Consider the following 24,395-nt stretch of genomic DNA (forward strand, 5'->3'; position numbering starts at 1 on the left):
CACCATGTGCTAAGCACTTCAAGGAGCTAGTCAATTCTGCCCAAATGGTCCTGCGCAGGCACAGAACCCATTCTTATGACTGCAACAGATCATGATCCAGATCAATAAAATTACCAAGTAAGGCATAATTGTAAATATATACCATTTAAGCACTTTGGGAAGTGCTATATAAATAGTAAGCAGGCTTATAACAGGAAAAGACACTTGTTATTTTAAAATAAAAACTCCATGAAACAAGCACAAATAGACTTACTTACCAAAAAGTTTGTGAATGAACAAAATTGTTTTCCTAACCAAAAAACTAGTCAAAGTAACCTGGGGGCATTGGTTAAAATAGTATCATTAAATTAAATACATATTATGTGAGGAAAAAGTCATTTTATATTTATATTCTTCACAAATACATATAATTGATCAGTTTCTGCTCACAACTGTCTATATCTGAAAGCACTGCTCAAAGCAGTCACGTTTTAGGGAAGTTCCGTGCTAGTTTGTACAACCATTTCTTGAGTTTAGTTTGTCTTTGATTTTTTTGGGTCAACTAAACTGAGGGACTATTCAAAAATTATCTCCACCCCACAACGTGGCCTGTAGTGCTTTGTCTTCTCCTTTAACTTGTGTCAAAGTGAATCTCTCACAAAATCTGGAAAAAGACAACAAGCTAAGAGTTGAAAATTGAGAGGCATCATTGCTCATATTTCTTTTGTCCCTCCACCACCACTTCTAGCAAAATTGATTTTGCAGGGGTTTGCAACTACTACTAATACTATGCATATTTATATAACGCTTTTCAAAAAAGGTTCTCAAAGCCATTTACACACACAAACAGCTACTAAAGATGGCTCCCTGTCTCCACAGGGCTCACAATCTAAAAAAACAACATAGGCAGACACCAGCAATGACCACAGAGGGATGCTGTGCTGGGGCTGGATAGGAACAGTTGCTCTCGCCGTGCTAAATATAAGAGAATCACCACTTTAAAAGGTGCCTCTTTGCTCAGTTAGCAGAGATCTTTATACAGGTTTCTGAAACTGTAAAAAACCTTCCAAAAGCAGTTTACTACAGGCAGTTGCGTGACAGAGGGCCATTGGAAATAATGACTCTCTGTCATGAAGCTGCACATACGCAATTGTTTCATCTTGCACAACTACACAAATGCTCTGTTCCTAGACTGATGGATATATCAGTTGATGTACTTTTCTGTATATGTATTCAAAGATTTATATTCTGCCTCTCCCAGCAGCCCACTCCAAGGCAACTATTCTCGGGTACTATTGGAGCCAACTAAGAAAAGGTCTAGGACTCACAGTAACACAAGTTAATTTTTTTGCTAAAAAAAGAGTGACCAAAGTCAAACCATTATAAGGAAAGTGAAAGCAAGCAAAAAGAAGGGAGGAGAGAGATGGAGAGCAAGAGCGGTTCATACCTCTCCTGGTGGGCAGAGAGATGAAAGGGGGAAGTGGATCTCAAGCTGGCAAGCCAACTTCCCCACCACAGTAAGGCCCTCACTGCAGAAGAAGGTATCTAAGGCTGCCATCTTAACCTCAAGGGGCCAAAAGCATCTGGGTAGCAGCATCAGGTTCCAAGCAGGATTTGTGCACAGCATGTGCTGGGTTCAGGGAGCAGGGAAGTGCAAAGGCAGACCATCAACTGCAATTAGGGATGTGTACAAACTAAGGTTTGTGCACTGGTTTGGTGCTGCGGGGAAGATAACAGGATCTTTAAGAAAAAAGAGAGCAAGTCCTTACCTGCTCTCCGCCGCAGCATGAAGCTTCCAGTGATGGAGGCACTTGTCCCAAGTACCACCGAATGGCATCAGCATACGCATAGCGTCTGCGCATGCACAGGCACCATTTACGTGGCTAGCATGGTGTTGCTGACTACACAAATGGTGCCCACACATGTGCAGATGCCATGTGTTTGCTGGTGCTGTGTGGGGGTACTTGGGACAAGCACTGCTGCATGCAGTGGAGGAGTCCTTTTTCTTAAAGATCCCACTCACCCTGGCGCCGAAACAGACTAGTGCACAAACCTCAGTTTGCGCACATCCCTAACTGCAATCTTCTAGGGCATGGCAGGGTGGAGAATATCTTCCAACAATTCCACTTCCAGATGCACCCAAGTTCTGAGAGAAAGGGGGAGTGCAGACACAGGTGTTCAGCTGGAAGTGCCAGGAAAGACTTTAGGAAGGGCATCTATCACTAAGCTCAATCTTGAAAGCACATGGAACTCTGGGGAATTTGATCAATTATAGGAGTCGAGACAAAAGGAAAAGGGCTGATGGGGAACTCCCAAGATCACAAAAGGCAGCGATAATGTGTGTTAATATTTGGTACTGGAGGTCATGGGTGAGTTAGAACTATCTGGGATAATATAAAAAAGGCAGGGCTCAGTGTGTGCTCCGATCACATTTCAATGAGATCGGGTTGGCCCTTTGAGAGTTTTCCACAACAGTGAAACCAACTGGCCATGAAAAGTCACAGCCTTTTTGGACATTATTATCCCCTCATTTACCATGTCGGCACATATACTGCATCCCTGCAGTATGGGTTCATGGCAAGAGCCATGCTGACAACATTGTGTGCCAGTTGGGCCTACATAGAGAACACCTTTCAAAACTGCCTTTTCCTGTGTCAGTCAGTGGAGCCCTTTATCCCACTTTCACATTGGCCGACATACTGCACAGACTTCCACTTGCCTTGTAACTAAGTGTGTGCAAAATTGTGCTAGAGCGCTCTTGGACGAATGTGTGAAATTGCGCAAACACAATTGTGCAGTAGATGACCATTATTTCCAATGGACAATCCATTGTGCAATTTTGCACATTTAAACAAAGAACACTCTTGTGACTTTGCACACGTTTCATTACAAGGCAAATGAAAGCTTGCACAATATGTCAGTCCCGTTTTTAAGAGGAAAAAGTACATCGCGGTTTGCAAGCAAAAGGCAGCATCCTTTACCTTGGTAGCCTTCTGAAACACTGCTTGTTCCAATTTCTTTCCATTGCTGAATGTATCTAGAGAACAACATGCAAGCATATTCAATAACACAGAACAGTGATAAGCAAAAACAGATGTGTTTATAGAATGCCTTGTCAAACAGATATAACCCAATGCAGTGTCCCTGCACTGCCGTTAACATAGTATAAGGAGGCTTAAAAATTGGGAAAACCATTAAGTAAAAATTAATGTAGAAAAGGAATAAAAGTTAGCTTAAAAACAATTTACTCTTCATAGTTAAGTGCAGTTGTCCATTTTAACACTTCATCCACTTCCCATTCCATGACATTATCTATTCCTTCATCTCCCAAAGTGTTGAAAAGCCCTTGTGTAACTCTTTGAATTAAGACTGTTGCAGATGGGTCCAGAGTTTTTGCTTGCAGGCTTTCTCCAAAGTACCTAGGAAATAGGGAAACCTGTTACTGTGCACTGTAGGTGGCAGCATAACCTTACTTTTATTTCAGTTAAGTTTAAAAACAAAATATTCAATTGACCAGGCTGCTGCAATTCAGAGTACAGAAATGTGATATGTGGAAGTACCTAGATGCAATACCAAGGCTGGCTATAATTTTTCCGTTTAAGCTTCAACTAATCTGCTTCTCCCTTTTTGCACTAAAATGAATATGGCTGGCTGCCTATGTCTACCAGTTAAGTAGACCATCCTACACACGTGGACAAATGTGTTGGTACCCCTCCATGAAAAAATAAGAACCCACAATTGTCTCTGAAATAACTTGAAACTGACAAAAGTAACTGGCACCCATCATTGTTTATTCTGCATTTAACAAAAATCAGACTTTGCTTTATAGTTTTGATGCAACAGAATATTTCAAATAATAACACAAATGAAAATTGCATGGACAAAAATGATGGGACCCCTAACCTAATATATTGTTGCACAAACTTTAGAGGCAATCACTGCAAACAAGCGATTCCTGTAGCTCTCAATGAGACTTCTGCCCCTGTCAACAGGTAGTTTGGCCCACTCTTCCTGAGCAAACTGCTCCAGCTGTGTCAGGTTTGAAGGGTGCCTTCTCCAGACTGCATATTTCAGTTCTTTCCATAGATGTTTGATAGGATTCAAAACAGGGCTCATAGAAGGCCACTTCAGAATAGTCCAACGACTGAGACAGAGCTTTCTGACACTGGGCAGTACGTTTCGCTCCAGAATGTCTTGATAGTCTTGAGATTTCATTGTTCCCTGCATAGACTCAAGGAATCCTGTGCCAGATGCTACAAAGCAGCCCCAAAACATAACCAAGCCTCCTCCATGTTTCACAGTAGGTATGGTGTTCTTTTCTTTGAAAGCTTCATTTTTCTGTCTGTGGACATAGAGCTGATGTGACTTGCCAAAAAGCTCCAGTTTTATCTCATCTGTCCAAAGGACATTCTCTCAGAAGCATTGTGGCTTGTCAATATGCAAATTAGCAAATTCCAGTCTGGCTTTTTAAATGTTTTTCTTTCAACAGTGGAGTCCTCCTGAGTCTCTTCCATTGAGCCCACTGTCGCTCAAAAAGCAACAGATGGTGTGATCAGACACTGATGGACCTTGACCTTGGAGTTTAGCTTGTATCTCTTTGGAAGTTGTCCTTGGCTTTTTGTCTATCATTCTCACTATCCTTCTGCCCATTTTGGGGTCGATTTTCCTTTTGCAGCCACGTCCAGGGAGGTTGGCTACAGTCTCATGGACCTTGAACTTCTTAATCATATTTGCAGCTGTTGTTGTCACAGGAACATCAAACTGCTTGGAGATGGTCTTACAGCCTTTGCCTTTAACATGCTTGTCTATCATTTTCTTTCTGATCTCCTCAGACAACTCTCTCCTTTGCTTTCTCTGGTCCATGTTCACTGTGGGACACACGATGATACCAAAAAGCAGAGTGGCTACTTTTCTCCATTTCAATAGGCTGAATGACTGATTGCACGATTGGAGACGTGTGATACTAATTAAAGAAAACAGCTAATTTGAAAAATCACTCTAATCCAGTTATTTATGATCTTTTCTAGGGGTACCAAAAAATGTGTCCAGGCCACTTTAGAATATCTTTGTAGAATAAACAATACTTTATCTCTTTTCACACTTGCCTTGCTTTACTTGATGACATATCAAAGGCATGCAGGAATACATGGGACAATTGCTTTTCATTTAATCACTTTTCAGGAGGCATAAAACAATTTTTCAATGAGCTGTAAGGGTACCAAGAAATTTGTCCACGTGTATATGTTGACTTAATGGTAATCAACTAATCTAACCTTCAAAACACAAAATTTTATACTGTGCAATGGAAGTCACTAGTCTATAAGAAGTTACTGGAATATCAGCTTGCTGGAAAAACCTTGTATTAAAAACAGAGACTCAAATTCTCCACAGAGCCATGAAAACAGATGTCGTCCTGTGGAAATGCAAAAAGACTTAAGCCTAACTACTGCTACGAATATTTATATACTGTTTTCCAACAAAAGTTCTCAAAGTGCTTTACATAGAAAAATAATAAAATGGTTCCCTGTTCCCAGAGGGCTCACAATCTAAAACTGCTCTATAGTTTCTTTCCTTTAAGCTCCAGTGGACAAGGAGGGTGTGGGGGAGGACACAATTTTCGCTGCTCTCTCCTCCCTGCAAAGGAGCTTTTAATTCCAGGAATCTGTCCCTGAGGGTTGTGCAGCCCTCAAGGACATATTCCTGGAGTTTAAAACTCCATCTGCAGGGAGGGGAGAGCAGAAAAAATCACACCCCATCCCTACTGGGGCTGCAGGGAAAACCTATTAGCTTGAGTGATTTTGCTTCTCTGCAAGATTACTTCCATTTTCATAATCCTGCAGAGAATTTCAACCAATTACTTCCCTTAACTTTTCCAACTAAAAAAAGACCCAGTTTAGAGCCATAATTACCTTTAAGCAGAAGAGAAGGGTTCCATCCTGGACCTCAGTCTTTCTGTACACAAGCAAGTTACTGTTCCCTGCATGTAACAATCTGTTTTTATAATCCCTGCAGCCAGTGCCAAAATAATGTATTGGTCAGGCCTGCTTAACTAGTGACCCACCAAGCCAAATACAGCTTAGCAAGAACAGGAGTTTATTGAGCATCTGGTGGGCCACCACACTTGGCTGCCTGAGGCTTACAGACTTGATGTACATGAACACTCGGCCTATAAAACTGCCAGTGCTGTTTAGACTTGATTCACAGCAGGCTATGCCTAGATTGGCCAGATGCATATAGCTTCCAAGGAATGTTTAGCAGACCTTGATAATGATGATAACCACTATTACTTCAGGACTAATTGAATGGCCATTAAAAAACATTAAGGTGCAAACAAAATAGTCCATTGATACATTTGGAATTCCAAACAGTGTAACTCACATTTTTTTCAACCATTCTATTTTTCTCCTTTTCCTTTTTCTTTCCATGTCTTGCTTTTTCTGTAACCTGCAGTGTTGGATTTCCTTTACTCTTACATTGTCCACTGTAGTCAAAGGGTCGGCAAACTTCCAAATCTGAAATATATAGTACAACCAGCTCATGAACAGTATCAGATTCATTAGAACTTTTTGTCCCTTGCCAATCACAAGTGCAGGATGGGTAAGACCTGCCTTGGCAGCTATACACGTGAAAAGGATCTAGGCGTCATAATGGGTCATAAGTGGAACAAAAGCCAGCAGCGTGATGCAGCATCTATAAAAGCGAATGCAGTCTTAGGCTGCATTAAAAGAGACATAGTGTCCAGATCACAAGTAGTAATAGTTCCATTCTATTCTGCAGTGGTTGTCCTCACTTGGAGTACTTTTTTCAGTTCTGGGCACCACATTTTAAGGAGGACATTGATAAATTGGAACAAGATCAAGGGAGGACTGTCCTGGGAGGAACTGTTGAAGGAGCTGTGTTTAGCCTGAGAAGACTAAGGGGTTGGGGAGACAAAATACCTATCTTCAAATAGCAGAAGGGCTGTCACACAGAGGAAGGAGCAAGCGTGTTATCCATGGTCCCTGAGGGCAGGACTAGAACCAATGGGTTGAAATTCCAAGGAAGCAGGTTTGAGCTAGCCATTAGCAATAGCACTTACATTTATATACCGCTCTATAGCCGGAGCTCTCTAAGCGGTTTACAATGATTTAGCATATTGCCCCCAACATTCTGGGTACTCATTTTACCGACCTCGGAAGGATGGAAGGCTGAGTCAACCTTGAGCCCCTGGTCAGGATTGAACTTGTAACCTTCTGGTTACAGGGCGGCAGTTTTACCACTGCGCCACCATTAGGAGGCGTTTCGTGACCATAAGAACTGTTTGACAGTAGAACAAACTGCCTTGTGCCCTGGTGGGCTCTCCATCACTAGAGGCTGGATGGCCATCCGTCAGGGATGCTGTAGCAGTTTCCTGCACTGAGCAGGGGCTGGACTAGAAAACCTCCAAAGCCTTTCCAGCACCAAAATTCTATTATTCTAATGCTCACCAGTTTCCTTCCTTCATCTGTGTCACTTGACCCTCTATGTGTTTGCTGGCCAAACTTTGCTCTCTGGAGCAGGGGTTCCCAACCTGGGGGCCTCCAGATGTTGCTGAACTACAACTCCCATCAGCCCCAGCTACAATTTATGTAGGCCCCCAGGTTGGGAACCACTGCTTTAGAGGACTAATAGTTTAAAGCTGGAACCAGAGATTACTGAAACACATGACCACCAGGTCCCACTTAATTGGCTGCCACTTGCAAGCAAAGAGGAAACACTGAGCACAACAACTGATGTCACAGGGTTCGTTTTATTTCACATTACCTGGAGAGAGGAGGGCAACCAGTAATGCATGCTCCTCGCCTCAATGTGTGTGTGGAGAACTGTCTCAGTCGTATATATGGAAATAATTCTTGCACAATGGTAATGGTTATCAATGTCTTTTAATAAAGACAAGGAAAAACCAGGGTCCACAGAATGGAGAAAGAAAGAAAAAAGTGCAAAACCCATGGACAAAAAATAATAAATAATGAAAGATAAATGATGAATATCCAAGCTTATTAGAAGACTCGGGGTTCCCTTTACTAATGAAAAGCTCAGCACAGGTCATGAACAAAAGCAATAATTAATCCAAAAAGTTTTTCAGCTGTGCCCAGAACCGCAAACTTCACTAAGAGGTATAGCGTGTCATAGATGCAAACCTAAAACAATATCATATCATATAGGACATAAAACTTAAAAGGTAGGTACTACCTATAAATCGTCCCAGCAATAATTACAATTAGAACAAGCTGAAATAGTAATATGAAAAACATAAAACCAGTATATATAACACACCTATATCACCTGTACTGCATGTACTCATCATTTTCTCATTCTGAAGACATCTCGGACTCTGTCTGGATACCTGGATACATTGTTTTCTTATTTTTCCATTGTATGTTGTATTTTCATTTGGTATTATGTCATTGTATTGTTACATGTGTTATACAGATGAGTTTGATTATTCTCATGTGTGCTGAGAGCTGGTTATTCATTATTTATCATTCATCATTTATCTTTCATTATTTATTATTTTTTGTCCATGGGTTTTGCACATTTCCCCCCTTTTAATAAAGACAGCAAGAGTCCTCATCATGAATACACTGAAAGAGCATGGAATCAGCCACATTTGCTTACAAGGACAACTGAGGTGGAAATTATAGGACGTGACAAGAACCTTGTAAATGTTTCAGATGGAAACTGAAGTGCATCATGTCACCTGACCCAAACAAACTTGGATGACATTTTGTGCAGATAATGACAAGAAACAAATGCTTTTATTTTCCTACCCGAGTGGAAAGAAGTCTCCAGCCATTGTTCTCTATGCGTTTGTACCACCCACTGCAGTCCTCTTTCTGGGGTTGCCCTTTTTTGGCTGCAAGCTTTGCATAGTCTTTAGGGCTGCTAGCACATAGATCCACAATCGGTCTGTGGGTAAATATTTTGTAATATATGCTTGGAGGGAACTTTAGCTGCAGGAAAATATTCAGTTTTAAAATGAGAAGCTAATTAAAATTTTATTTTTAAAAAGTATGTTGGCGAGTTTTCAAAATGCTGTCTATAGCTCTATTCATTGTGCTAAACAATCAGTAGCTGACACACTGCTTAAGGATACATCAGCCTAGTACACCGCATGTATGCACATTGCATAAATGCAAAAATTGTGCAAATGTAAAAAAAAAAAACAGGCTTGCTCTTGAGTAACATCATCTGCACAATTTTTGCATTTGCACAACTTGCCCACACACAACGTTACTGGCCTGGCATACTCTTGTGTGGTATCTCAGCCACTACATTTAATTCCAAGTAGAGCCATTTCTTCTAGTACTGACTTAACACATAATAGATTGCATTTTGCTCAACATTTACATTTATGTCACCACTGAAAGAAGTTGTCATTATTATTCCTGTTTATTATTCACGGACTGGTGAACTGAGACTAACAGAAAGGCTTATAGGTAGCCGATTCAAATGTGCAGAAATAAAACATGGTACAGTTTTTCCTGGGCTACACCATTTCAGACTGCAGGGTGGATTGCTAGGCTGAAATTGTTCTTGCCATACCAGCCTTCCATGTAGAAGTTAGCTTGTTTTTTTTAGCCCACTTCCCCATTGGCTTATGAGATCACCTGGCAGAAAGTGTGTCTGTGTCCCTATCCACTTCTCAATGCCTGGACCAATATGAACCAAACTGAGTACAGTTATAGGGACACTTCAACGGGGTAGTTTGTAATGATGCCATCCACCCCAATTCAAGATGGCAGATGTGTAAATATTTGAGGCACAAGTGGGCTAACTTGTGGACCATCTAACTGTCTTGAAACAAATTTGCTACAGTTGTAGTGAGTATCACACACAGGGACACCTCAATGGTATAGTTATGTCATCCACCCCAATTCAAGACATGTGAACATTTGAGGTGAAGGGGGGTAACTTGTGAACCGCCTAACCGACTTGAACTAAATTTGCTACAGGTATAGGGACACATAGGGACGGCACAAAATACAAATGTGTACTTGTCATAGGTGAAGCAATCCTGCATCATATACAGTACATGGGGGGGGGCGTGTTTGCCTGAATTCAGGATGAGACACAACTACTCCTAAACCAGCCTATCTAGCCTGTGAAAACATTCAGTACTTGGTGACATTATCCTATTGCAGGCAAGCAGCATATTGGTTGCTTGCTCCATTTGTGGGGAGAGCTGGTTTAACACAAGTGACTAAAGGCAACAGTTGAGAGATCTCTGTTTTCACATCTGACTTCAGTCATGAACTTACTAGATTAGCTCCCCTTTTGACATTTTCTCTTCTACTCTTCAGCTTTTCATAACCAGCCTAGTGGTGCACAAAGGAGGCAGGGAAGGGTGCAGGCTGTGTGGCATGGCTCAGCATGCATGCCTTTCTCCATCTTCCTTGCACACCGCTGGGCTTCTTATGAAGAGGGGCAGAGCAGAAGAAGAAACACTGAAAGGGACGCTAAATCCTAGAGACATTCACTGACACATTGCACAGCCGAACGCAAGTGGTTGAGGCACCGCCCATGCTTCTGCGTGTATATAACCACTGTTAGGACCGTTGCGAAGCAGAGCACTCTGACTTCAAGTTGCATGAACATAGTGGCACAATAGGATGCCAATTATTTCCAGTTGATGTCACAACTTGGAGTGAAACTGCTGTTCCACAACAGCCCCAATGATGCGGGGTGTGTGTGTGTATGTGTGTGTGTGTGTGTGTGTATACACACACACACATATACGTGTGTGTGTATGTATGTGTGTATACACACACACACCCCAGAACCAGCGGTGCTCCATCTGCCTATGTTTCACTGTGTAGTATGTTAGCCACTCTCTAAAGACGTTCTCTTCCCCTCCCCCTGCACCTCCCTCCACTTCCTTCCCCTCTTCATAACAACTGCAGCAGCAAGCAAAGGCAGACACAAACATTGTGTCAAAGGGTAGCAGTGGGTGCTGCCATGAAGGAAGAGAAGTGGAGGTCTGTGTGCCCACCCTTTCGCAGAGTCAAGCAGCTGAGGTGTTTGTCACCATCACAAAGAAAGATAAAATGGAGAAGCCTGCGGTGTGAGAGGGAAGCAGCATTTGGCATCCTGTCTCAAGCACACAGAGATCTTGAGCTGCCAGGGTTAGGTGTCAAATTGAAGTAACCAAGTCTGAACACCATGGATTTATTTACACTATAGCCAACTGTATATTTACAGACTTCAAAATATGCAAGATAAAATGTATGATGATGTTTGCACTTTTGATATTTATTCAAATTCTACTTACTCCACCTAGTCTGAATTTGATATGAATCCCAGCTGCACCATCTAAGTATTCTGCCTGCAACCAAGGGAAAACAAATTATAATGCTTTTTATTTACTGGGTCTTTAGAGAACAGACCTGCCAACTCTTTCTTTGGGTTGCAGACTATTGCTTACATACATATCACTTTTAAAAACCTATTGTTGCTTTGCCATGAATTAGTGTCCTACTTAATTAATCTAAAGTGGCACAATGTGATTTCTTCACTGAGGTCTTAAAACAACCGCCAGCAAGAGAAAGAAGAAAAAATTAGTACAAGTATATGATCAGGCAGGTTTTTGAAATTTATTTGCAAAGCTTGCTTATAGCACATTAAAGTATCCTAAATGATCTGCTGATGTTGAAGCTGGAAGTTTCATGTAATATAGGTTAGTTTACTGGTATTATTTTTGAACGATGGTGAAACAAGCTCATCCACTGAAATTAAAACTGGAAGGTGACTGAAAGAGACACTGGGGTAGAAGTTTATTTCATCTGGCTTCCCCCAACCCCCTTGTGGATTGGGAGAGGGACTCTGGCTGTGGCTTCTTCTCCCTTTGGCTGCTATCTATAGTTTTGCTCACTTAATTGCTGTAAAATCTCGCATCTGGGCTGGGTTTGCCTGATAGAAATGGCGAGAGTCATGCCTGTGAGGCTTTTAAACTTTTGTCCATTATAAAAGGGGACAATATTGGGGGCAGCTCAGAAGGTGACTGGATGAGAGCCACAGCTGTTGGGCTTATAAATTTTGGCCCTTATAAAGGGGAGCAATACTATGCCAGGGGCATGGTAGTTGGTGTGGCAGGCCACCAAAGAGAGCTGGCCTTCGGTGGTGGCCTTCGGGGGTGGGACTGAGGGCTGGGACCAAACATAATAGTTTTGGACTCCTAAAAGGAAGTATCCTGCTGACGACAGTATTTTTGCTGCCTTGTAATTGGTTGGGCCTGCTACAGGTTGGGCCTGCTACAGGTCCAGAGATGGGGAGGTGGGGGATGACTCTGGAGCAGCTATTTCAGTGGTGGTGGAGAATCACTGGTAGGTCAGTGGGCCATTACAGGGGAAGGGAACTCAGCAATTTAATTGCTGCCTCCCCTTCCAGCAGACCTACAACCTCTTTGACCTTGTAGAGCAGTGCCAATTACCCACGGAACCTCACATTATTCTGTAATGCTAGGTTGGTCCAAAACAAATCTGAGATAATCCATGACTAGATTATAGACAAAGGAGCCAACCTGGTATGCATTACAGAAAACAGGTCAGGAGAAGATAGTGGTCCAGTTTGGTCTCAGCTTCTCCCAATGAGATATTCCATGGAGCAACAGGTGAGAGGATGTGGATGGAGAGGTGGGGTGGCTGTGGTCTACCATCTCCCTTACCAGGAATTGGCCTATATTGAATGTGTGTACCCAAACCTAGGGACCAAGGATATACTGGGATTTATGTTGGTGTCACTGCCCAGCAGAGTCCCTAAGTGACACCTGGTTGCGGAGCTGGCATTGGAGAGTTGCCTAGGTTGTTGTTGGTGGAGAACTTCAATGTTCATTTCAGGACCAGGTGGTCAGGAGTGGGTCAGGAGTTCATAGTGGCCATGACGACTACAGGCCTATCCCAAGAGGTCTCTGGACAGACACATGATGCCGGTCACACGCTTGATTTGGTCTTTTGCTCTGATCAGGGTGGTCCATGGTGGGGACTCCTGTCATCTCTCCTTTGTCATGGACGGACAACCATCTGGTTAGTCTACCCGAGAAGGTTGTTGGATCCAATAGGATTCCAAGAAGACTTGGAAGGGTTCAGAGTTGGCTCTGCTAGTAATTCTGATGCTCTGGTGTAAACATGGAATAATGAACTCACTAGAGCAGTAGACACAATCGTTCCTAAGAGTCCTCTCTGACCTGCTTCAAAATTAGCCCCATGGTATTCAGAATAACTATGGGAGCTGAAATAGCAACATAAACGCCTAGAGCACAAGTGGAAGGAGACTTGATGCAAGTCCGACAGATCACAACACAGAGCACATTTGAAGATCTATTCTCCAACAATATGGGCAGCAGAGTAGCAATTCTTTTTTGCCCACATTACTTCTGCAAATTCACATCCAGCAGAGTTGTCTGGGGTTGTGAGGAGGCTAATATGTGTACCCACCACCTTGAATTTGTACTTGGAACCATCAGTCACACACTGATGTTTTCAATGACTTTTTTGCAAATGAAATCTCTGAAGGAGCGCATGATGCCTCCTGAGGCTGCTATTAGACCGTATTTGAAGAAAGCTGCATTGGATCCCTCAGAATTAGTTAATTATTGATAGTCATGTGCACGGACCGGTTCGGAGGCCATTCTAAAGGCCTCCAGACCGGTCCGGACACGGGGTGATTTTGGTTCGGGTGGGGGGTTCCACAGGAGTACGGGGGGGGCTTTACTCACCCTCCCAAGAACGACGCCGTATTTATGTGAGTAAGCGGGCGGCATGCCTCCCTGCCGCCCGCTTCATTCCCCCTCTCGGCGTTCCCTCCGTTCAAATTCTGAATCGGGCGGCAGGGTATCTCCCAGTCCCTGCCGCCCTCTTTAATGCCCCCGCTCGGCTGGCGGCCGCCCCATTCAAGCCTTCAAGACCCCTGCCAGGCCGGCCTTCTTAGAAGCCATTTGCAGCGCAGCCGGCAAGGGGGAAGGCAGGGAGTTCTGCCGCTCGTCCCCCTTGCGAAGGGAAGGGAAGGGAAGGGAAGGGCCGGGCCGGGCAGCCTGGCCTGGCAGGGGTCTTGAAGGCTTGAATGGGGCGGCCGCCAGCCGAGCGGGGGCATTAAAGAGGGTGGCAGGGACTGGGAGATACCCTGCCGCCCGATTCAGAATTTGAACGGAGGGAACGCCGAGAGGAGGAATGAAGCGGGCGGCAGGGAGGCATGCCGCCCGCTTACTCACATAAATACGGCGCCGTTCTTGGGAGGGTGAGTAAAGCCCCCCCCCGCCGTTATTTGGAACCCCCCACCCCAGTGCCGGACCGCAGCTCCGCGGTTCCGTGCACATCCCTAATTATTGACCCGTTCCAATCTTCCATGGTTGTACAAGGTGATTGAGTTGGTGGTGGCCTCTTAGCTCCAGGCAGTTTTGGATGATTATTTATACCCGTTTCACGCAGGCTATGGGGCTGAGACTGTTGGAAGTGAAGAACTTTGTGCTGTCTCGTGCCTCAATGACAGAGGCGGGGCAGACTAGTGAGTCAGAGGGCTAGAGGAGTCAAGACATTGGTCATTCCTCCTCTCTACTGCTCTGACACTATCCCTTTGATATATAGATTGCTACTCTCAGGGACTTCCTTTCTGCCTCCCTCCCTTCCTTCCTCTCTTCTCCCTAACACACACGCGTATCTCTCTCTGCACCATGTGTGCACAGAGATGCAGACAGCATCTGTCTGCATCCAGCTAGCTAAATAGATTAGAGATACTATCTCTCCACTTTCCTATCTAGAATGGAGTTCTCCAATAAAGACTCCTTATATTGATTTGAAACTATGAACTGGCTCCAAGTTTCTTTTGGCTCTTAGCATACATGCATGCCTGGGCAGACTCTGCTGTGTTTTGCCTCTGTGCACTCTGCTGTAATGGAAGGGTATCTCTTACCATAGAGAATTCCCAACAGAGACAGCCTTGGTCGGCCTGATGGATGATCTCCAATTGGCTAATATCAGAGGGAGTGTGACTGCTGATCCTTTTGGATCTCTCAGCAGCTCTCAATACCATCAACCATGTAATCCTTCTGGGTCACCTGAAGGAGATCGGATTCAGTGGCAAGTTTTAAGGTGGTTCAGTTCATGCCTCTCTGGTAGATTCCAGATGGTGTCATTTGAAGACTGCTGCTCTTCAAAGTGATAACTGAATTATGGAGTTCCACAAGGCTCCATACTGTCCCCAATGCTCTTTAACATCTACATGAAACCAGCGGGTGAGATCATCAGGATGTTTGGTGCAGGCTGTTATCAATATGCTGATGACACCCAAATCCACTTCTCCATATCAACCTCATATGCCAGAAATGGCATATCTTCCTTAAATACCTGCCTGGAGGTGGTAATGGGCTGATGAGGGATAACAAACTGAAGTTGAATCCAAATAAGATGAAGGTACTGACTGTGGGGGGTCAGGACCCAAGAGACAGTTTAGATCTGCCTGTTCTGGAGGGGGTTACACTGCTCCTGAAAGATCAGGTAGGTAGCTTGGTTGTGCTCCTGGCAGGCATGGAGGGCTGTCCCCAGGCCCCACCCCCAAGTCTGATGTCAGGAACAGGAGCATGGTCTCCCTCCCAAACAGGGCCGCACAGCCCCATTTGGGAGGGAGATCAGCCCTGCTGTGTTGGCAGCGAGGCCAGAAGTGGCTCTTCCTGGCTTTAAAAGGCAGGGAGAGTCACTCCAGTTGCGCTGTCAATGCAGCGCGGACCGATCTCGGCCCCAAACAGGGCCGCGCAGCCCCATTTGGGAATGAAATAACGCCCCCTCCCCCGCGTCTGACGTCAGACTCGTGGGGCATGTCTGGTGCTGTGAGGTTCTTTGAACCCGTTCACCCAATGGTGGCTCTGCCCCTGGCTCCTGGATCCAAAAATCGCTCTGGTTTCTTAGGTTGTGTGTGGTTTATCAATTTACCAGTTGTTGCTGGTTCAAATCCCCATTGGTATGTTTCCCAGACTATGGGAAACAACTATGTCGGGCAACAGCAATATAGGAAGATGCTGAAAGGCATCAGCTCATACTGCGTGGGAGATGGCAATGGTAAATCTCTCCCGTATTCTACCAAGGAAAAACAGATGGCTCTGTGGTCTCCAGGAGTCAATACCAACTCGACAGCACAACTCTACTTAACTTTAGTTTCTCAGGAGCACTTTTTATCAGCTTTGACTGGGCCTTCTCTGTGGCTGCCCTGGGGCTTTGGAATATTCTCCCTGTCAAAATAATAGCATCTCCATATCCGACTGCTTTTTGGAAGACCCACTTGTTTTCTCAGGCTTTTGACTGAAATGAATTTTAAACTGTTTATTTTTATCATGTGAAATTGTTTTAACTTTTTTATTCTGTGAAATTGTTTTGTTTTTACTTTGTTTTATAGGTGTTGTTTTAAATTGTCTACACCACCTAGAGATACACACATCAGAAAGTATACAAATATGATAAATAAATAAATAGGTACATTGGCACACCGTGAAGGTGTCTTCTGGCTGGTGTAGAAGAGGTCACCCAACATGGGATTACATCCCTCCACATGCTCCAGAAGGCAGGAAGTAGAAATACTTGAAGATCCTTAACCCCATGCATGTGGGCGGAAATCTTCAGTACCTAAAACAGCTCAAGCTTCAGAAACCACATCAATAACATGAAACTATAACAACCAGAAAAAACCAACTGGCACAAAAACAAGACAGCAAAAAACAGCAGAAGGGAGGAGGACCAAGACAAAGTCCCCGCCGCTTCTTGAAACAGAGATCCAGCAAAAAAACAAGAACAGAAACCCAGGTGGGCCTTGGGTGACCTCTTCTACACCAGCCAGACGACACCTTCACGGTGAGTACCAATGTACCTTTCTCGGCTGGTGTAGGAGGTCACCCAACGTGGGAGATACCACAGCACCAACCATGGGCAGGAAGACAGAATACAGCCTGGATCTAACGACCCAGAAGGACCCTCTGGAGGACCCTCCGCCCAAACGCCGCTCTAGCAGCGTTGTGCTCATCCAATTTGTAATGTCTGGAGAAAGTAAACGGAGAAGACCACGTCGCCGCCTTACAAATCTCTTCAAGCGACACTGCTGAAGATAATGCAGCCGAAGTAGCCGCCGACCTAGTCGAATGAGCCGTGACCTGGCCCGGAGATGGAAGTTTCTGGGCCCTGTAGGATTCCATTATGCAAGACTTGACCCATCTAGCAATGATTGCCGCCGAAACCTTGGAACCTCGCTTGGACTCCTTAAAGGCCACGAACAAAGCATCAGACTTACGATAAGTCTAAGTTCTTTTTAAACAGATCTTTAGTGCCCGACGCACTTCCCAACGATGCCATTCCTTTTCAGAAGGATGTCGAGCATCAGGACAAAAAGAAGGTAGGTAGATATCCGCAGCCCTATGAAAATAGGAATTCACTTTAGGTGAGAAAGATGGGTCCAGAATAAGCCTTACTGAGTCCTTGGAGAAGATAAGAACATAAGAACAGCCCTGCTGGATCAGGCCCAAGGCCCATCTAGTCCAGCATCCTGTTTCGCACAGTGGCCCACCAGATGCTGCTGGAAGCCACAGACAGGAGTTGAGGGCGTGCCCTCTCTCCTGCCATTACTCCCCTGCAACTGGTACTCAGAGGCACCCTGCCCTTGATGCTGGAGGTGGCCCACAGCCCTCCAACTAGTAGCCATTGATAGACCTCTCCTCCATGAAGTCATCCAAACCCCTCTTAAAGCCATCCAGGTTGTTGGCTGTCACCACATCCTGTGGCAGAGAGTTCCACAAGTGGATCACGCATTGTGTGAAAAAGTACTTCCGTTGGTTGGTCTAGACCTCCTGGCAATCAATTTCATGGAGTGACCCCTGGTTCTAGTGTTGTGTGAGAGGGAAAAGAATATCTCTCTCTCTCTCTCTCTCTACTTTCTCCACACCATGCATGATTTTATAGACCTCTATCATGTCTCCCCGCAGTCATCTTTTTTCTAAACTAAAAAGCCCCAGGTGTTGTAGTCTTGCCTCATAAGAAAGGTGCTCTAGGCCCCTGATCATCTTGGTTGCCCTCTTCTGTACCTTCTCCAGTTCAACAATGTCCTTTTTAAGATGTGGTGACCAGAATTGTACGCAGTACTCCAAGTGTGGTCGCACCATAGTTTTGTATAATGGCATTATAATGTTAGCCGTTTTATTTTCAATCCCCTTTCTAATGATCGCTAGCATGGAATTTGCTTTTTTCACAGCTGCCGCACATTGAGTCAACACTTTCAACGAGCTGTCCACGACAACCCCAAGATCCCTCTCCTGGTCCGTCACCGACAGCTCGGATCCCATCAGCATATACTTGAAGTTGGGGTTTTTCATCCCAGATACACAAATTACTCTTCACCGACAAGGCCTGCAACTCTGAAACCCTCCTGACCGACATAATGGCGACCAGGAACGCGACCTTCCAAGACAACATCTGAAGCAAAATGAACTTGAGGTTCGAAAGGAGGAAACTGGAGGCCCCTAAGGACCACGTGCAAGTCCCATGAAGGAAAACGGTGGCAGACAGGAGGGGACAGGTGATCCGCTCCTCTAAGAAACTTTCTCAGCAGGGGATGCTTCGCCTGGAACGAACGCTGTTGCGGAAATAGCATCTGAACTAGACAGGCCGCTTGCCTCCTTAAAGTATTTGGCTTCAGGCCTAGGGAAAGACCATCCTGAAGGAAGTCCAGCAACTCCCGCAATTTGCAATTCCCTGGCTGTAAGGACCGTCCAGACACCCAATGCAGAAAACTTCGCCATGTAGACTGGTATATTTTATTGGTAGAAGCCTTCCGGGAGGCGAGAATGGTCTTGATAACCCCCTCCGACAGATTCTCCTTCTTCAAGATAGCCCTTTCAGCTTCCAAGCGGTCAACTGCAACCACTCCGGGTCCGGATGACAAATTGGCCCTTGCTGCAATAGATCCTGACAAGCCGGAAGTCTGAGCAGTTTTTCCACCGCGAGATCGATGATCTCAGAGAACCAAGGCCTCCTTGGCCAGAATGGCATGATTAGAATTAGAGAGGCCTTTGATTTCCTCAGCTTCCGCAGGCAACGCGAGAGTAATGGAACTGGAGAAAAAGCATAGAGAAGATACGGAGGCCACTGCACCGATAGGGCATCCACCGCCTCCGCCCCCATTGTCGGGAAGCGAGAATAAAACTTGTGCAGCTTGGTGTTCAGCCGTGAGGCAAATAGGTCTATCCGAGGCCTTCCCAGCCTTTCCGTCACCCATTGGAACACTGAGGGATGAAGGCCCCACTCTGCCGGCTGGATCTCCTGACGGCTTAGCCAGTCTGCCTGAACGTTGGACGCACCGCTCACATGATGGGCAAGGATGGAGAGAAAATTCTGCTCCGCCCAACCAGAAGTTCCACCGCCTGAAAATGAAGGGACTTGGACCTCGTCCCCCCCTTGTCTGTTTATGTGCGCCTTTGTTGAGATGTTGTCCGTGCACACTAACACGTTCTTCCCCTTGACCGCTGGTAGGAACTCCTGCAGAGCCAAGAAGACCGCCCGCAGCTCCAGCCAATTGATGCTGTGGCGAGACTCCTCCGCCGACCACAGCCCCTGGGCTGACCTGCTCAGGCAATGTGCCCCCCAGCCTGATAGGCTGGCGTCCGTAGTCACCAGGATCCTCTCTGGTTCCACAAATAGTTTCCCCTTGCTGAGGTTCCCACGCACTATCCACCAAGCAATAGATTCTCGCAGGTGCTTTGGAGGAACAATCTGCTTGTCGCATTTGAGGGCGATCCTGTGTTGAAATGGCAGAAGTGCCCACTGTAACTGACGCAGATGAAATCTTGCCCAAGGCACGGAGTCCATGGCTGCCACCATGAGACCCAAAAGGCGCGCAAGCTTCAGTATGCCGACCACTGACCGATTTAAGACCTTGTACGCCAGAGACACAAGAACCTCCATCCTGTCTTGAGGAAGGAACAGTCTGCACATCTTCGTATCCGTGATCACACCCAGGTGGCGAATGCGCACCGACGGGGTCAGGTGGCTCTTGCCCACGTTTACCAGAAAACCGTGCACCCGTAGCAGGGACATTGTTCCAGCCAGAGCTGCCTCCACAGCCGCTGCTGAACTTGCTCGAATCAAAAGATCGTCCAAGTAACAATAAAGATGGACGTCCTCCATTCGAAGGATGGCCACAAGAGGGCTCAACATTTTCGTAAAAACCCTGAGGGCTGAAGACAGGCCGAATGGCAGGGCTCGATATTGGAAGTGCTTTCCCCTGTAGCAGAACCGGAATAGCGGCCAACTGAGCGGGTGAATCGAGACATGCAGATATGTGTCCTGAAGGTCTATGGACGCCATGAAGTCCCCAGCATGCAACGCCTCAGAGATGGTGCGCAGGGTTTCCATCCGGAGTTTCTTTCTTATCACGAACCTGTTGACAGGCCGCAGGTTCAACACCACTCTTGTGGAGCCGTCCTTCTTTGGCACTGTGAAGATCACGGAGTAAACGCCCAGTCCCCTCTGGTTCAGAGGCACCTCCTCTATGGCTCCAATATCCATCAGATACTGAATAGCCGCTAGGAGACTCTGGTGCTTTGCCACATTTCTTGACATGGGAGTGAGGAGGAACCTGTTCCTGGGAGGACTGGAGAGCTCCACTCTGTAACCCAGCCTTACTATGGAGAGAACCCACCGATCTGTGATAGATTCTTTCCAGACGGGCCAAAAGTTCAATAGGCGAGCTCCCACTTTGGCGGCCTGGTTGTCAGGACTGCTGCTTGGAGCCCTGCGACTGAGGGGTAAAGGACTGACGAGTCTGAGATGAAAAGTACTGCCTGCCCTGGCCTCTAGACCTATTCCACTGTGGCCTAGACGAACGGAACGAGTCCCTCTGTCTATACTGCGGGCGAAAAGCTCTAAGGGCCTGAGAAGATCTGCGGGAGAAGACCTTATCCTCTTTACGTGGTGCTGAGGGCAGTGTCTTCTTCCTAGCCTTAGTCTCAATCAAGACCTCCTTGAAAGCGTCGTCTCCAAAAAGCTTCCCACCCATATAGGGTACAGCTGCCAGGTTAGCCTTGGAAGTGTTGTCGACCTTCCAGTATTTTAACCAGATATTGCGTCTGGCCAATACACCTGCGCTCAATGCGCGAGCTGAGAAACAAACGCTATCGAAAGTAGCATCAGCAGCAATGGCAGCAGCCTTTTGTAAACGTAGAAGCTTACGACGCATACAAGCCTGGTCAGTAGGAGGCTCATTGAGCAATTTGTCGATCCAGAGAACTGACGCCCTCGATACTAAAGATGCCGTGGTGTCAGCCCTTATGGCCAGGGCTGCAGATTTGTGTGCCCTACGCAAGGCAGTTTCTGTTTTTCTATCCGCCGGGTCCTTGAAAGTGGAGTCCCCATCCTTGGGAATCACCACGCCACTGAGGAGGGCACCAAAGGGTGCATCTGTAAGCGGTACCTTCAACAAGTTGAGGGTATCTTCCTCAAAATTATAAAGCTTAGCGGCAGAAGCCAGTGCCCGTTTAGGTGTAGAAATAGCAGCCCATTCTTCTTTAATTGACGCAGTAAAGCCCTCAGGCATGACTGCCCTGTAATGAACAGACTTAGACTGAGGCAGAACCAGGGAACCCTTAGAGACTGGTGCATCCACCTCAGGAGTAACAGGCTTGAGGCCCAAGGCCAAAAGAGATTGATTGATCACAGGCTGAGCGTCTTCCATTAGTGACAGCCTCTAAGTGCTCCAGTGCCCTGATCCTCAGGGAGTTCACCCTCTTCGCACGAAGACGACCCTACGTCCTGGTCCCCGTGTGCTGATTCAGCCATAGATCCCCTATGCAGGAAAACATCAGGGGACTCCCCTCCTGACTCATCAGATGAGTGAGGGCCCCTAGGCCCCAAATAGGGGGTTACTCTCATAGCGCGCTTAAGCCTCTTACGCCAAGGTGCCTTGTCACTGGACTCCGAAGATGAAGGTGCAACCCCTGGCCTCTTGTGCGCCCTGCCTCTAGAGTGACCTTTGAGAGCCGCATCAAGGGACTTCTGAACAGCCTCTTCTATCCAGCCCTTCATTAGCGCTGGATTAAACGCACCTCCTGACCCGCCCATAGAAGCCACCCCGACAGGGCTAGGGCTGGTGGGGGATCTCCATTAGGAGGCTGAGGCTCCTCTTCCCCGCTCCCCCATGAAGGCCCAGGACTCACCGGCATGCTCTCAATCAGGCTGCCGCCCCGTCTTGGATCCTCCGAAATGTGCTCCCGATCCTCCCCGGCCACTCCCGCTGCCTCCGTGCCCCTGGAGTTCGGGGACTGCTGACTTTTGCGTCATGGCCTGCCCATGGCTTCCGGCGACAGGAGGGGCGGGGTTAAGGACACCGCCTCCTCCGCAGCAACTTCGGGTGTGCGCGCCAGAGTGGCTGCGCGGCGCCTTGGGGCATTGGGCGATTGTTCCCTCTCCAAGTGCCGCTTCTTCTTCTACTTCTTCCATCGCGGGAGGGAGGGCTGCAGAGGAAACTCGTGCATGGGCACTGCCACAGCATCCCGTTCCTGGCCATCGGAGTGGGTGGATAGCCGCTGTGGCTGAATGGTGCCAGCGAGGCTCCCCCTATCGGCTGCCATTTTGTCCAGGCTCTTTGCGCCCTCACGCCGCTTTGGTGGGAAAAGTCTCTGCCGGGCCGAGTGCTCTCTGAGTGCGAGCAGGCCCACACCCTTCTCTCGGGCCATCGATTGGAGGGCCTCTCCAGAGGGGGAGAGGCGGGGAGGGAGAAAGACAGAAAGGCCGGAGCGGGGGGGGGGAGGGCGATAAGTAAAAAGAGTGAAGTAAAAAATAAATTCCTTTAAAAAAAAATGTATACAGAACTGATCAAGATTGAAGATAGGAAAAGAAAATATGAATGAAGGCCAGAACAATGACCAGACTCACAAACAAATATAAAGCATAGGCCAAAGAACAAGCTAGCAATTGTGTCCTCTGGAGCAAAGGCAGGAAGTAGAACTGAAGGGATCCGCCCACATGCAAGGAGTTAAGGATCTTCAAGTATTTCTACTTCCTGCCTTCTGGAGCATGTGGAGGGATGTAATCCCACGTTGGGTGACCTCCTACACCAGCCGAGAAAAATAAAATTAAACCTCATTGAATTTAGGTTTAGCATCAAATAGCTTCATCAATTTAAACCTTACCTCTATAGGTTCAATGTATCTCATCAGAAGACAAGGTTCCCCACATCGTTTAAAGCCTATTAGTTCTTTATAGTAGCTATAGACACCAATATCCTGGCAAAAAGACCATTTAGATGTCATAGTTAGGTTGTCTGCCACATTTGAGGCATATTAAAATACATAATGTCCAAGTCCCTACACAAACACCAATAGAAATTGAGGGAGGTTGTGTCACATTGGCTTGATGGACTGCATTCATTCAAAGTAACATGAAATTATGAGGAATATTCTCTAATGTGCTCTCTTAGATTATAAAAGGAGAGGGGGGAAATTAATGGGCTTTGAGGTGTAAAATTATAAAGTAAACCCAGCGTATGCAGCAAAGCTTTTGAACAATTATTTTTTATTAAAATGCACTGGCTTGTATTCTATGCAGCATCCTGCCAGTCCAAGAGCAGGGCACTCTCATAGGTTCTGTGTTACTTCAAAGCCCATCCTACTACAACAACTACAATAAATATTAATACAACGCTTTTCAACAAAAGTCCCCAAAGCAGTTAGTGAGCGTGGAGAGGCTCCATGCTGTTAGTGAGCGTGGAGAGGCTCCATGGCTACTAAGAATTGCAGCCTCACTGTAGGGACACACTTCTCCCATTGGGAATGATGAGGAAATCATTGCTATAGCAATTACGCAGTTCTTGGAACACACTGAGCCAGTGTGTGTGTCTGCTCTTGAATCAGCAGGGTGCTGCGCATAATGTAAGCCACTCAGAGTAAGGGATTACTCACATGATCAAGACATTAGACTTCTTTTTCCCAGTCTGCACTGATATTTTCCATCTACCCAGATTGAATATTGGCATGCATTATGAACATGTTGTCTAAGCAGTTCCCCACAAGCCTATTCCATCTGAGCAAACAGAAAATAGTTACACGTGAATTCAGCTTTTGAGGGGGAGGGGGAGCTCAATCTCCCTGCCAAGCCCAAATTTGATTATTTTACCCTTTAAAAAAGTATCTTCTGTCTGTGTAGTATACCTGAACTTCACCAACAGTGTGATTTTACTAAATGAGGTCATACAAATCTATTTCTATATCTAAACTACAAACATATTAGTTTTATACCAGTTTATTTGTCAATTTTTGGAACTAGATTTCAATATGAGTTCTGAGAATCCTATGTTGGAGATCCTTAATGTCCCTCACAGAACTACAGGGTTCTCCGTCAAGAAGGAATGCTTGTTAAGGCAGTTGGCCAACCCCATAT

The 24,395-nt window shown here is 46.0% G+C and overlaps 1 protein-coding gene across 8 annotated transcripts in view; it reads right to left on the reverse strand.

Annotated features, from left to right (window-relative positions):
* The window catches only part of C3H11orf65 (chromosome 3 C11orf65 homolog), a 35,217-nt gene that overhangs the window by 6,152 nt on the left and 4,670 nt on the right, over window positions 1-24,395 (reverse strand). For 7 of the 8 annotated variants that reach the window (XM_053310991.1, XM_053310994.1, XM_053310990.1 and 4 more), the window contains exons 5-10: window positions 23,150-23,242; window positions 11,270-11,323; window positions 8,769-8,951; window positions 6,358-6,491; window positions 3,228-3,398; window positions 2,961-3,016 (exon numbers count right to left, since the gene is read on the reverse strand). In XM_053310991.1, coding sequence (XP_053166966.1) covers window positions 2,961-3,016; window positions 3,228-3,398; window positions 6,358-6,491; window positions 8,769-8,951; window positions 11,270-11,323; window positions 23,150-23,242 — 691 coding nt within the window. The remainder of the gene's footprint in view (window positions 1-2,960; window positions 3,017-3,227; window positions 3,399-6,357; window positions 6,492-8,768; window positions 8,952-11,269; window positions 11,324-23,149; window positions 23,243-24,395) is intronic. The other variant, XM_053310995.1, reaches the window with a different exon arrangement.

This window comes from Hemicordylus capensis, chromosome 3 (assembly GCF_027244095.1).
Source record: "Hemicordylus capensis ecotype Gifberg chromosome 3, rHemCap1.1.pri, whole genome shotgun sequence".
Classification (NCBI taxonomy): Eukaryota; Metazoa; Chordata; class Lepidosauria; order Squamata; family Cordylidae; genus Hemicordylus; species Hemicordylus capensis.